Raw genomic sequence first — 15,534 nt, forward strand, 5'->3', positions numbered from 1 at the left:
AAAAAGTCTTGAAGGGCACTTCCTGTGTGCTGGCCTCTTGTTTCCCTTCCCCATAGGGCTATAAATAGTTAATCTACCTAAACTGTTAGGAAAAGCTTTTGCTTCTTGTAAAGTTTGATTCCTGGAGGCAGATTTTTTTTTTAATCCAATGAGTGTTAGGTAATTGTAAGGGTGGAGTAAGGCAGTAAACCACGACTCACCTTTGTCAGGACTTGTTGGGAAGCAAAGCGCTGAAAGAAACAAGTGGAGGGGGGAGGGAAGAGAAGGAGAAGTGAACATTTTTGGAAGATCACTCAGGTTTAACACACCTTGCCTGGGTCTGGATAAAAAAAATAGTAGGCACTGCAAAATTTATAGAAGAAAGCATCAGAAGAAGAAAGTGAGAGAAGGGGCATTCGTTTAAGTTGTTTCCAATTCCTTCAGAATCGCAAGCCAGGTAAGTAATGGGAAGACTGACCTCTCTCCCTTGTTCCGAGACTTTGATTTAAGGTTTGCCGCTTTGAAATTGAATGTTTATGGGGGAAAAATAAGTAAGATGAAGTTCCTTAATGCTTAGACTCATGGTTGAAGTGACTAGTTGGCATAAACGATGACTTCAGTGTCTATACTTTGCTTAAGACGTGTCTTTTAAAAGAATAACAAGAAAAGTCCATGGATGTGAAAGAGAAGCTGGGCTTTTGTGGCATTATGTTTCTGTGTTACTGTCCATGTTACAGAGTGACTCATGGTGAGGTTGTTTTATTTAAAATATGATATAAACAAGTTAATTCCTTATCTCACAACCTCAATTTCCTCTCTGGATGTCTGGCTTTTCCTCTTCTTCTGTCTCCCTCTTCCCCCTGGACAACAGAGAGTGGGCTCAAGTGTAAGTGAATGAAGGCCTCCCAGGAGCATAGCTGGCAGATTCCAGTGAAGCTGTAGGGCCGGGTAGACACTGCTGTTTCCCATGCTGTAAAACCTCTGCACCCCATATTCTAACATAAAATGAAATTTCTGAATGGTCTCAGTGACCCAGGAAGATTCTAGAGTCATACTTGGATGAAGTAAAAAAGAGAGGAGGAGAGAGGGAGAGAGGGAGAGGGAGGGAGAGAGGGAGAGAGGGAGAGGGAGAGGAAGGGAGAGAGAGAGTGAGAGAGAGAGAGAGAGAGAGAGAGAGAGAGAGAGAGAGAGAGAGAGAGAGAAAGAGAGAGAGAGAGAGTGCATTTTCTGTGTCTCTACTCTTACGGACCAGCTTGGCTCTTTTCTCTTCACCCTCTTCCTTCCCAAAAAATCACAGTAACTGCTAACTGAGAAATATTATTTCCCAATAAATTTTTAAGTAGAGGCACCCTTCTGATACCACATTCTCCTTGAGAAACAGTTCACTGGCAAGACTAACTGGAGTTTGTTAGGTCCTTAAAATGTGATGAAATTCTGACAAGATCTTTGTTTAAAGAGTGGAAATGCTTTTGGTAAGCCCTTGTATGTTATCCCCTGGAGCAGAAGCACAGATCTGAGTCAGAGCTCACCTAAAACATGTGGACAAATGTTCCTCACAAGGAATCAGGGGTCTGCCTCACTCTTAGGCCCTGCCATCCACTCCCTGTATGAACCCGTCAGTGTGCATGGGTCTATTAAAGTCACTTACAAACATTCAAAGAAATACCTTTTATTTTGATGAAATCAATCCAACCTAACCCAGTCCATTAGGACTGACCATATAGTCTACATTGGCATTGTTTGGTTCATCGGATGTTATTAATGGCAGCAGCCTTGATCCCAAAGAAGCTGGCAAAGGTACCTTGTGTGGGCATAGAAATCAAGGGTAGCCAGATGTTGTGAGTAAACAACTCATATCTGAGTGTTGGTAAGATAAAGCCAAGGACACTGGTTTTGCTGGACATTTCCCTGCTTGATTGTAACTATGGGGTCTCATGCTTCCAGACTTTGGTTGTTTTATTTTAAAATTTAAAGTATATAGACTGTAGTGCTAGGTACTGTAAAAATACTTGTGATTCCTTCATATGGCATAGGAATTTTTGATCCTAAAACTAAAAATAGAAAAACAACTAATGTTTTTTATTGCCTTCTTGTATCAAGAACAAAGTATATCGAGTGTCATTAGAAGACACAGTCCATGCAATAGCTCACATTAGGTGTGTTTAGGAAGCATCCTAATCTGAGGCAATCTCATTAAAATGAAATGGAAAGAAGGAAAAACCTCAAAAAAGTAGGAATCTATGTCTTCTTACCTATGGAAATCTCAACATTCTTTTTGAAAGGGTATTAGCTAGGCAATAACTATCAAGCAGTTTCTTTGAACTTTGGTATAGATGGCCCATGAACTATGGATCTGTTCACTCACATAGAAACTAGAAGGTGTGATGTTAAGCAGAGAAAATAGTATTTATTAGAGCCTGGGAAATGTATGAGGCAAGGGGAAGAGGGGATTGTAGAAGGGACATAAAGGATCACATATCCACTCTGATAAGAATTAAGTCCCAGTGATCAATAGCACGGTATGGTCACTATAGTTTGCAACTTAGGATGTGTTTTATGAAGTACTAGAAGGCTCCGAACACCAAAATGTGGTAAATGTTTAGAGATAGAAATACTATTTACACTGATGAAACCATAGCATGTGTCCATCTATCAAATTATCCCACCATATCCCATAAATAGGTACAACTAATTCTGTGGGTATGAAAAAAAAAGTTTGATGAAAGAACCATAGATACAAATCAACGTCATAATGGAATTGAGAACTTGAATGAGCCACTCATCCTGACCGCTAGAGAAGTGGCCCCAGTGTCTAGGAAGTTTAAAATTATGCTACTTGACAGCGCTTCCACTAACTGGTATACAAGAGCTCAGGTGAGAACCTTCAGGAAGGGCAGGCCCAGGCATGAACATGGGCAAGCTTTTCTTTCCCTGATGTTACACTTTAAGATACTACCAATACTGTCAACATTTTCAACAGAAGGCCTGCGAGAAGGCCTGCTGTGGGCCCCACAGGATCCTAGCCCAAGTTTGTGCCTCCAAACATCAGCCTCCATTAAATAGAAAGCCCCCTCCTATAGTGATGGAGTAAAGGAACCCTCCCAACACAGGCCTGCCACCTCCAATTGTCAGTCTGGTAGAGAATTCTGTATAGAGTGGGTCACACAGCTGTAGACTAAGAGTGAGGCATGTCCTGGGGCCTTGCTGGGCCAGGCTCAACACAGCCTACCTTTGACTGGTCTTCCAGGCCCAAAAAGTAGGGGAGCAGGGGAAGAGACATGATTTCTCAGCTGGCTGGGGGCGTTTGTTTTTTTGTTTTGGTGCTTTCTGAAAGTTAGAGAAAACCTTACTTTTTGCTATAGAAATTGGAATTTTGTCTTTGGAACTTAGGGATTGGATGAAGGGCCTAGAAATGTCTGTTCTTTTTCTGGATTCAGTGGAACAGGGGCAGTGGGGAAGGGGAGAGGCAGATTTTCCAGGTTAGCTGTCTAGAGGCTGAGCTATTACTGAGCCAAGCTGGTATTCATCTTCCTTAACTGTTACAAGCAGAATAAACCCAGACACTCTCAGCTGTAAATATTGCTGAAAGATCAAAAACAAGCAATGATTTGTGAGTAGGAAAAGTTTGTGGAGAGTCTTACAGACAGTCCCTTTTGGGATATTTCCTATAAATTCACTTGCCATTCTAGATAACTGTTTATCTCCCTATTGGCAGCCAACAACACATGTTTTCAGGTCCTTAATGAATGAGTACATTGGGAACAAAAATACAAAAACATAAGGTAGAAAGGGGCTTCAGAGATCCCGAAGGCAAATAATGCTAAACTAAGGCTTTGAAAGAGGGTGCTGCTGCATGAAGCTTCACATGGCATGGTTGTACAATTTATAGTCTGCAGGCATAGTCAAAAGCCAAGTTTGGCCTCTAATGAGGCTGGCCTTCCTTATTAAGGTATTTCTGGAGCCCCTCCTCTTAGCACTAGGAAATATATCTGTAAAGACATTCTATGTCATCTCAAAGCCAGCTTGAATTTTTTCCAGGGTGCCTCATTCCCTGCCTAGAGCTATGTTTAAGTAACACCAATGATGAGCAAGAAGTTGGCACATTCAACCAGGCCCTAGAGCTCACAGTGCCAGTCTTGGTTAATTCCAAGATTCCATGGTAATTTCAGCTAACAGCTGTTCTCATGTGGTCCTGGTCCTTTTATATACTTTTGCCTTTGTGGGATAAGAAGAAGAAGAAGGAGAAGGAGAAGAAGAAGAAGAAGAAGAAGAGGAAGAAGAAGAGGAAGAGGAAGAAGAAGAGAAGAAGGAAGAGGAGGGGAAGGAGAAGGAGATGGGGAGGGGAAGAGGAAAATAAAGGGGAAGAAGAAATGAAAAGAAAAAAGACATTTCCAAAACATGTATATTACAACTGCACTGGTATCTAAAAGAATATTGATGCAGGTTGGATTAAGTTTATATTTCCTTCTGATTTTAAAAGGCATTAAAACTTTTTGTGCCCCCCCTCCAAGAAGGGTGCCCAGACAAGTGAAGAGAGGAAAGGTGGGTGAATGCAATAATAATAATGTATATATGTGGAAATTGAGCCATGTATATCAATGGGATTGATGAATCAGGAGAGATGAGGAGAGTAAGAGTGATATTGGTCAAGATCATTGTATTCATATACTGACTTGAAATCCCTTTGTACAACCACTTTTAAATAATTTTAAACAAAAGAAAGACAGAAAATTCCATTCACTGGAAAGTGTAGCATTCCAGACAAGTATGACAATCAAAATTATTTTGACTTAAATCCATCAAGCACCCCTCTTACAGCCACACTAATGCTTTATGTCAGTTTCATCTAGAACATGGAATGCTGTAGAACATGTCAAAATGAATTAGTAAATAGCACCAAGTGCCTTGACAGATACTCTTCAGGTATTTATGACCTTGACAAAAAAAATTGAGGCTTTGTCATGACACAAAGGTCAAGGCATCGTGGCTGCTGGGTAAGTCCTTGGATGCTCAGCAGGCCAATTATTAGATTCTGAGAATTCTAGCAGAACTATTGAATTCTGTCCCTTGCAACTATCCTTGGCAAACATAAATGGAAATTGCTTTTGTACAACATACACACAAGGAAGAATTATGCTTTGAGTTCTAGAGATGAGAAGTTTGGGTCTCAGCTTGAACAGCAAGGGCCAAAACTTGCTGAAAACAACAGTAAGAGATGTGGCCTTTCATGATTTCTGACATTTCCCCACAGGTGGCTATGGGATGGAGGTAACCAAGAAAAACAAGCATGATGGCACAGAAGTCACTGAAAGAAGTAAGAAGCACATGGTTTTTTTTTAATTTATAATGCTGTCATTATACAAGTAAATCAAAACTTTGGAAATAGAATAAATAATTAATTTGTAATTCCACTACAACCACTGTAGCATCTTATAGTGTGTTCTAAAGTGGAATTTATTCCTTTCTGTAAGCTGGCACTTGTTGCTTCTATTCCTTCCATAGGCTGGTACTTTATTTAAAAAAAAAACACATTTGCATGGGCTGGGATGTAGCTCAGTGGCAAAGCGCTTGCCTAGGAAGTGCAACGTCCTGGTTTCGATCCCCAGTGCCAAAAAAGAAAAGACAAAAAAATATATAGTTAAAAAACACATTTGCAATCAAAATGTGTCCCTCACTTTAGGACTAATAAAAAACATTCTTTCTAGGTCTCAGGGTATGGTTTAGTAATAAAGAACTTGCCCAGTGAATAATATGCCCTAGGTTTGATCCCCTGAACAAGGAAAGATGGAAAGGAGGAAGAGAGGAGATGAGAAAGAAAAGGAGGAAGGGGGAGAGAAAAGGAAGGAAGAACAAAGGAAAGATGAAAGAAAGGAAATATTTAATTTTAATAACTAGTACTTTTAATGGCTATCATATTCTGTTGAACAAATTTACCAGTTTATTTGATCATCTCCTTATTTAGGTATATAAATCAACGGAAGTATAAACTTATAACATATCTCAGTTACTGCAGAAACAAGGTTGAAAAAGACTAAACATAAAGCTCCCATATGACCCAGCAATTCCACTCCTTGACATTTACCCAAATGTCCAGAAACAGGGACATACTAAAGCCACTAGCACAGTGATGTTCATTGCATCATTATTTACCATAGTGAGGATATGAAACCAGCCCAGATGGCCCTCTGTACATTATTGGATCAAGAAGATGTGGTACTTATACACAATGGAATTCTGTGCTGCCATCAAAAAGAATGACATCACCCCATTTTAAGGAAATGGAAAGACTTGGAAAAAATCATATTAAGTGAAGTAAGCTAGACCCAAAGGAATGTAGGCTCAATGGTTTTGCTCATTTGTAATAATTAGTATACATCTAGGGCTCTCCTAACAGAGGATTACAATAAGTCAAAGCCTATGTCCATAAGGTCATATAGAATAAGCCTAAATGAAAGGAACTCTAGGATATGGAAACAAGAGCTATATCTTGTGTGGTTGTTGTTCTTAATGTACTCTGTTTTTCTCTTCCCTTTTTTTGCACTTATGGTTAATCTCATATTGTTATTGTATCTGACTTTGTTACCTGGTATGTTGTATATACATTTATTTATTTTAAATAGGAAATGGAAGGGGAAACAAGATGATTGGGAGGAGGTGGAGCAGGGAAATGGGGACAAAAACATGAGAAGGGGTATCAATGTGTGACAAGTAATGCACCTACTACCTGATGAATGTAACTGTAACCCCTATATACATTATCCCAACAATAAAATCTATATAAATAGAAACTAGGTTGAAAAAACTGGTATCATTGTCAAACTCTGCACTAAAAATAAAAAACAGATACATTTATTTTGTGAAATTGCCCAAATGATAAATACAGAGACGTTTAAACTGTCCCCTTAGCAATTTTAAATTAGGGAAGTTCACTTATTCTATGACTTCCATTTATTCCCATTTAAAAAAAAGACTTTCTAGCTTCATAGACTTAAAACTTTAGGTCAAAAATATTTTTTATGTGTCAAAGATTCCCAAAGGTCTCTACAATAAGGGGTTTAGTGAACGCTCTAAGACCATTATTCAAATGAAGCTGCCACTTTCCTCTGTAAAACCATTCCCTCTAAAGTATTGAATTCTGTTTGCACTACATTCCTATGTTCCTGTCAGGATAAATGAATTCATAGGAGGTAAGAAGAACAGGGTGAGGGAGATGGGGTGCTGAAGGGGGCCAACAGCATGGGTTCAAGTGGCAAAAACAGCACTCTCTATCTCCTCCCACCCTTCCCTTCATTCATCACATGCGCACACGTACCTTCAAGGGAGGTTTGCTTTTAAAAACCAGCAAGCCTAGCCAGACTGGCCCAACATCAAGGGAAGGAGTGGTAATGACCATGGTTAGACACAAATTGGCTTTGTTAGGATTTACAGAACACATGCTCCTTATGCTGCTACAAAAGAAAGAGATTCCCCAGGAGGCATAAGCCCTTGTTTCTAACTGGGGTTTCCTAAAACACCAAAGGCTGTTATAACTTCCCTATACACACTAGCACTCAGGTAGTCAGGCAGGGCCTGACTCTTGAAGTCTGTCTTTGAAGTTCAGCTGTCACAAATTTCAACAACCTCTAAAGTTCACTAACTCAGACCTCCCTCTCCCCCTTTCCTTCCACGCTAAGCCATGCTCAGGAAGATTCCAGAATGGAATCCTGATGTTATTAAACACCTCCCACTTCATCAGGAAGTCCACAGGGAAATCAGTCAGGGTATTGGCCCAAGATAGCCTGAGTCTTTGGGAAGGAATAGACTAGAGAGATGTCATTTAAGACAAAGGGTCCTGGCCTTTGACAAAGCCAATCCCAGTCCTAAAGGACAGATGTGATTAAGAGACTGGAATCAAGACCACTTGCTTTGTGAATTGGTGGGTAACTTCCTTTGGTTCCAGAAAAAATAAGAACTTATTTTCTGGGTCACTTGAGGCCCCTTTTTTATTGCCTATATCTTCATGTACAATGGATCAGCTCCCAATAATGTATAGTGGCTCAGATCCCTCTCCTACCTCCTGGCACAAGTATACAGAGATCTTCGTTGACCCTGCCTTACTATGCTGAGCCTATGACAGACACAAAGCCTTGTCCAATAGAGATGTCAGTACATTCTATAAAAAGGTCTTCTTTTTTATTTCTTTTCTAGTTATCACTGAAACAGTAACTACAAGACTTACATCCTTACCACCAAGTAAGTGGCTTACTTCTTCCTAGGACATGTGTGAATGTCCCACCTCATAATCTTGTTGATGGGCCCTCTCCTGCTGAACAGGAGAACCACACATATTTTGATCTCTACAGGTCCTTGTTATAGTCACTAAAATTCTGGAAATCCTATCCATCCTGAGTCTGGAGTAGTTTGGTTCATTCCAAGCTTCCATTTCCAGGAATTCCTCTACTAGAGATTAAACCCTAGAGCAACCCTGTGCCTCTGAAATGGGAAGAACTCACCTGGCTAAGGCAAAGCTGCTGAAGGAACAGAGGACAGATGGAACCCAAAGCTGCCATCTTTCCCCTCCATATCTGGGCTTTGCTCAGGTATTTGAGCAAGCCCAGCCATAACTTGGGCTCCGTGAGCCAGGCATCACTCAGTCATCTTGTCCAATACTTACATTTCCTAGTGAGTTACTTGCTGTGCTCCCGCAGAAGGTTCTCCTTTCAGAGCCAGTGGCTGACAATGCACTCCATGCCTTTGTATCAACCACCAGCTAAAATATGGCAGTTCAGACCTTGTAGTATAAGAGGGAGAGGGACCCCAATCAGGAGAATTCCAGTAGGAAAACAGGGAAGGTTTCCATTGGACAAGGGATGAGGGAACCACTAGCCTGACTCCAGCTTCAAGCTGTCACCTGACTTTTTTTGGTTCTGGCAGAAGGAGGGACCAGCAATGGCTATGCTAAAACAGGCTCACTTGGTGGAGGGAGCCGGCTGGAGAAACAAAGCCTGACTCATGGTAGCAGTGGCTACATCAACTCTAGTAAGTACCAAAGATGGTGAGAGGGTTTGGGACAGAAGGACTGGGAGAGAATCACTAAGAAAGATCCAATGAAGAGACTATGAGACTCACTCCTCAATCAATGTACTGTTATATGTTCCAAATGCCCCGCAGAGTCACCTAATGACACACAACCTGAGGGTGCAACTTTCAAGTTATCAGCAGTGAAACACTACTTACGATTGATTCAACTTTCAACTCTCAATATAAACAACTATCATCAATTCAGGGGAAAATGGCTGCATTCCCACTGAATCATTCTCTTTAAGCCAGCTTGTTTTAGGGTATGCACACTTAGAGTTTACAGTTTGAATTAATAAAATAAAGAAGAGAGAAAGGAAGAAGGGGGAGAAGACAGAGAAGGAGAAGAGAAAGAGGGAGAAATTTAACAATCAGGTTCTGGTGCTGGGATAATTTGGTGACATGTGATCTGACCTGTAATGGTCAGTGAGCAAGCTGCCAGTATAAGCTTTATTCCCCATACAGGAAGATATAAAAGAGCATGGCAAAGGAACTAAAGCAAGCAAACAAAAAACAACGGTATACGCATAATCCATAAAGCTGAAGACACAAGAAGGGCCAGAGAAAGCAGGACACCAGTGGTTCACACCTGTAATCCTAGCTACCAGGAGTCTGAGATCAGAGGGTGTCCATTCAAAGAAAATCCAGACAAAAAAAGTCCATGAGAGGAAGTGGCACTGAGGCTCAAAGTGGTAGAATGCTAATCCTGAGCAAAGAACTCACTAACATCACCCGGGTCTCGAGTTGTCCAGGCCCCACCACTAACAACATTAAAAAATCTATAAGACTCTTGTCTTCAATGAACCAGCAAAATGCCAGAAGTGGAGCTGTGGTTCAAATGGTAGGGTTGCTCAAATGGTAGGGTACTAGCCTAGAGTGGAAGAGCCAAGGAAGCATGAAGCCCTAAGTTAAAGTCCCAGTACCAGCACACACACACACACACACACACACACACACACACACACACACACACACTAAAGAAGGGCCTGGTTGAATGGGCCAGGGCCCATTATATTGAGGGCCATTCCATAACATATTCTTTTCTAGTCCATCCAAGCAAGTATCTACCATTGAGCACCAGAGCTTCAGAAAGCCCGTTAGAATCTCTGCCAGTTTCCATGCGTAGTAACTGGTCATGAGGGACCTCTTTGCCTTGAAGTATGGATTCAAGAAAAGCCTTGTCATCAGTTATGCCCTTGTGTCCCTGAGCAACCACCTTCCACCTGGGCTTTCCTAACAGCTAGGTCTTGGTCCTCCTGCTGAACTCCCTTCCCCCAATCTGTGAGCAGCCCAAATGTACTTGGTAATATACCTGGATATCTATGCCATGGGAGTCATGTCTGCAGAAATGTTACAAGGATCTACATTTTCCCCCACTTGTAGGTGGAAGCCTACGAGGTAACACCTCTACCTCCAGCTACAGGAGAGCTCATTCACCAGCCTCCACTCTGCCCAACTCACCTGGTTCAACCTTTGAAAGAAAGACTCATGTTGCCCGCCATGGAACCTACGAAGGTATCCAGAGGAAAAGAACCATTTTCTTCCCCACAAAACGTCACTGATCTTCTGCAGATTGCATGTTGGCTTCCTACCTGTGTCTGTAATCTTGCCCTCCTATTCACCAACCCACTCCACCCAGATTCTATTCTTTCTTCATTCCTTTTATGGACACATCACTAGAAGATTTCATTTACTAAGTCACCCATTTAGTAATTTTTTTCTACTCAGTGTGTGTGTGTGTGTGTGTGTGTGTGTGTGTGTGTGTGTGTGTGTGCGTGTGTCCATACTAGGGCTTGAACCCAGGACCTAGTTAGTTTTTTCACTCAAGGCTACCAGTCTTCCACTTGAGCCACAACCCCACTCCTGGCCTTTTGCTTGTTAATTGGAGATAAGGAGATAAGATTCTCAGTCTTTCCTTCTCATGCTGGCAATTTTCAGCTCTCAGCTTCCTGAATAGTGAGGACCACACACATGAGCCACATTTGCTCAATTTGTTTTTTATCATGTGCTTAATACTGCTTGCAATGGCTTGATGGACATTTAAGTGGGTCAGACATGGATCTTGTCTTCAAGGCCACTGTGATCTCATAGATTAATTGAGATGATGGAGGAAAGATGTCATCTGGTGCAGAAGGACCATCTTCAACTGAGGAAATCAGGGAAGGCTCTGGAGGAGGTGGCATGTGAGCCACACCATTCTCATATGTGTGATTTTGACATCTAGAGATGGAGAGAGAGGAGATGTCCAAGCTGGGAAAGCAGCAGCATGTGCCAAGATAGACAGGAGAAATCTGGGTTTGCATCAGAAGAGACAGTGGTAGGAAAACCAGCTTCCATGTGAGGATAAGATTCTTTTAACTTTATTCAACACCCAATGGCAAGCCACAGAGGTTTCTCAGCCACAGTCATATTTGAGGTCCAGAACTAGAACTCTTGGAGTCATGAACAGTGACAAGAGCAAATCTACAATTGTCAGAGGACCTGGGCTTGGACAAGAAGGGAAGAGTAAGTGAGAAGTATGAGAGATGGAATTGGCAGAGTTGGCAGTTGACTAAATGTAAAGGAAACAGGAAGTAGTCATTCTACAGAGGTTTCCCACACAAGCAGGCTGTGACAGTGCCAACAATTAAACCAGGGACCCCCACACGTGGACCCCACTACGATACTACATTCCACTGATAGCACAGCTCAGTCCCTACTAAAACACTTGTAGCTGTGGAAGTTCAGAATGTTCTCAGCACTCCCCCCACACACCCCATTTATAATGTGTTTCATCCCTTCTCCAGGGAGTTCCAGTGGCAACTCATCCCCAGAGTATCCTCGGAAGGAATTTGGTATGTCCTCTCCTTATTTTCTAATGAAATGCTTAAATGAGACACTACAAAAACGTTAGAGAATGAAGTCACAGTCAGGAAGCATCATAAATGAAATAGATTTTTCTATAAGGAGTCTGAACTTGGATGTCCTCTTTTTTTCCCCTCACTTTATTCTAAGGTTCAGTCATGTGAACCTGCTGTCATAAACATCTGCTCACACAATACATTAAAATGGCAAATTGTTTGCACAGGGTTCATGCTTGGATGGATATACCCCTAAGGCAAAGCAATAATTGCAGGATTTCTTCCTTCCACAACATGCAGAGACCTGCCAGCGAAGACAAGCAGCAGTTACAACACGCCAGCACCCAGCATCGCAACCCCTCTACCATAGCGCACCTCAAAGGGCCACATTGTGGCCCAGTGACACCCCGGGCTGTGCCTTAACTTGGCCTGGTCTCTGTCCATGTTCTTAGAATCTCACTGTGCACATGAATTGGTATAACCGGTGATTTCTCTCGTGATTATTATTTTTTTAATTTGCTTATGGTTGGAAAACCAAAGGCAGGCTCTCATAAACAAATAAAAGGGAAGATTTGGCAGCCTTTGAATCCATCCAACCATGCTTCCAAATAGATTGCTTCAGCTAGCAATTCTCACACCCTAAATGCACTGAGAAATTACAAAACACCTTCTACCTTTTTAGCCTCCAGTCGTAATTTATTTAGCATCTGCTGTACTGAAAGGCCTAACATCTGGATTTAATCCTATGGGAGAAAAAACCCTCAACTATATCTACCTTCATATCAAAAATACTCAGCCTGCTAGCTCCATATATATATATATATATATATATATATATATATATATATATATATATATATACCTAAGATTACATTTCTTTTTTCCTCAGCATCTTCTTCGACCAGAGGGCGGAGCCAAACACGAGGTGAGTACCATTGGACTGAGTTCAGTTCAATTCATTCCACTAACTCCCTGAGCACTAACCCATGCCAATGGAACAAGAGATGGGAGGGGCACAAAAGAGTGAAGGAGCTGTGTTTTCTGCTCTCAAGGAGCATGGAGTACCAGCTCTGTTAGGATGGGAAGGGGAGCTTCTGATAATGACCTAACAGCCATGAGAGGCAGGAATCAAAACACATGGTGAAAATCTGGGGGACTCATCAGGCTGTGGATGATGTGAAAACGCAGGTACCGCTCCAAATTTCGTTTCTGGTCTCTGGCTAGTTCTAACAGGATGTGCTTTCATTTCCATCATACATCAAGAGATGAGCAAAATCACATCTTTTTCAAATGTATTCTGGGACAGAGTTTTGTAATCTCCATGTCCGGGCTGGGAGACAAGAAAGAAAGGCACTGGGACCTGGAACCATGGAGGAGCTTGAGAGGGGCCTAAGGGAGCCACATGACACTTATGCCACCTAAGCTGGCCTCTGATCCTCCTACCTCAGCCTCCCAAGTGCTGGAATCACAGGCATGCAGCACCAGGCCTAGCCATTGTAGATTTCAGAGTTCTGTTACCCACACCTGAGTCACCCCAGAGGCAAGAGAAATGCCTGGTTTGGGAACTGTGAAGTGGATGGTGGGAGAGGGTGTGGTCGTTACTGAATGTAGTGGACTTCCTCACTCAGCCTGGAACCATTCTTTAGGTCTGGGGTGTGTGGAACTATTGTAGTTGGTGGGAGAAGTGGGAGACAATGACTCCTAGTTAGCAGTTGTCTCCTTGAAGCACTCAGCTGCTGGGTCCCAGAACTCAGTAACCTAGGATTTGCCCAGTCTCAGAATTGAATGCCAGGGTCTGTGCCCCAAGGTTCCTCACCCACTGCCTCTCCATTTCTTCCTTTGTACAGAGAGTGAAATCCGAGCTCGACTTCAGAGTGCATCACCATCTACCAGATGTAAGTGGTCACTGTCTTGCTGCAAAACCATTCTGAAAAGCAATCATACATACATAAATGCAGCTTAATGTTTAGGAGTTAGGGGCAAGTGGTTTGTGTGCATGTGTGCACATGTGTTTGTACTCACATGTATGCATTGTGTGCATGCCTGTGCCATATGTGTACTTGCCTTGCTATGTGCATGTGCACATGTATGTGCTTGTGCATTTTATGTGCACGCGTGTGTATGTGGGGTGTATGCACATTTGTGTACATTGTGGGCTTGCATGCATGTGAGTGCATGTGGATGCATGCTCACACCTTGCTATGCATGTTTGTGCTTGCATGTATGACACATATGTGTGCATAAGTGCATATGGGATGTGTGTGAGTGCATAGGTACATGTGTGCGTGCGTCTGCATGCACATGCACAGAATCATCAGCATCTCTCCTGGTCTTCAGTAGGTTTGCCCCAGGCTAGGTGCTTGGGTGAAGTTTCTGAATAAGCCATAGTGTACACTGCTGCTTGGTAGTTCAGAGATCAGTGGGGAGAGTGAACCGGCAACCACAACAACTCAGTGAGGTGGGGAAGCATGGAGCCACAGCTCTACTTCAGCCAGGAAGATGGGACAGGCTCCTGGGCTCAAAGAATTCCACTGGGGTTAGATGTCACCTGAAGGGAGACTGGAGGGTGGATCAGAGTTAGGCTGTGGGGTCAGTTTGCGATTCTGGAGGTTCAGTGTGGAGAATAATCAGAAAGTTCAGATTAGAGAAGGGTCAAGAGTCTAGGATTTTTCTGATAATATATAATAATATTGATCAAAATGAACTCTAGGATATGGAAATAAGAGTTTTGTCTTTATTGTTTTTGGTTTTCTTTTTGTCTTGTTGGTTCACTTATCTGCCTTTGGGGGGTAGGGAAGGCAAAGAAATGGAGGTGACAAAGGGTGAACGAATACAGCACTGGTACTCACTAGATACTATGTTGATAATGAACTATACAACTTATGGGTAGGGATGGAAGGGAAAAATTTGGAGAGAGTGAGGAAAGGGGTGACATTGTTCAAAAAGAAACATACTCTTCATCTTATATAACTCTAACCTCTTGGAACATCACCTTTATAACAATAAAAAAAAAAGAATACAGGATTAGGGTTTGAACTTCATCACCCAGGTCCGAGAGTGCCCAGTCTCTGTGCATTGGGTATGTTGGACAACTCTTGCCTTTGTTAGAAGTTATTTAGCACTATCTTGACATAAACTTACCTTGTAAAGTAGGAGCTAAATACAAGGAGTGGGAGAGGGAAGATGTGGGCTGGTGGCTAGGGATGCAGAGACAGGGGCTTGTTCACAGAGCTCAGCTTCTGGGTCATGGGACTCTAGCTCCAGACCTGAGACTTTCCTACTCAATCCTTTCAGGTGTTGGGTATTGAGCCCAGAGGAAGAGGGGAGTTGCTGAGAGGTCCCTCAGCCTCAGTTGTCTACAAATCTACATGTCTCCTCCTATGCATTGCCTTGCACAATATGTTCACCTCTCCTTTCTCTGCTTTGTTCTACCAGTTCACCTTGCTACAGATGATATCAGCCAGATGGACTTGAAACTAAATCACATATGAATGCAGCATAACGCTTAGGAATTATGGCCACAAATCCCTTTGGCCCTACCAGACGTACAAATTCAGTACCTGATATTCATGACATCCTGTGTAGGAGATGAGACTACTGTTAATCCATTTGTTTTTAAAGGATCTGGTTCTCCAATTGCCTGGTCCCAGATGGCAGT

At 42.3% G+C, this 15,534-nt stretch overlaps 1 protein-coding gene across 1 annotated transcript in view; it reads left to right on the forward strand.

Annotated features, from left to right (window-relative positions):
* Window positions 1–223: 223 nt before the first annotated feature.
* The window catches only part of Col17a1 (collagen type XVII alpha 1 chain), a 48,291-nt gene continuing 32,980 nt past the window's right edge, over window positions 224–15,534 (forward strand). The window contains exons 1-8 of the mRNA XM_090345947.1: window positions 224–436; window positions 5,231–5,293; window positions 8,167–8,211; window positions 8,893–8,997; window positions 10,420–10,551; window positions 11,823–11,870; window positions 12,766–12,801; window positions 13,724–13,771. Coding sequence (XP_090202073.1) covers window positions 5,242–5,293; window positions 8,167–8,211; window positions 8,893–8,997; window positions 10,420–10,551; window positions 11,823–11,870; window positions 12,766–12,801; window positions 13,724–13,771 — 466 coding nt within the window. The 5' untranslated portion in view covers window positions 224–436; window positions 5,231–5,241. The remainder of the gene's footprint in view (window positions 437–5,230; window positions 5,294–8,166; window positions 8,212–8,892; window positions 8,998–10,419; window positions 10,552–11,822; window positions 11,871–12,765; window positions 12,802–13,723; window positions 13,772–15,534) is intronic.

Source organism: Megascapheus bottae, chromosome 15, assembly GCF_031878675.1.
Source record: "Megascapheus bottae isolate mThoBot1 chromosome 15, mThoBot2.hap1, whole genome shotgun sequence".
In the NCBI taxonomy this organism is placed as follows: Eukaryota; Metazoa; Chordata; class Mammalia; order Rodentia; family Geomyidae; genus Megascapheus; species Megascapheus bottae.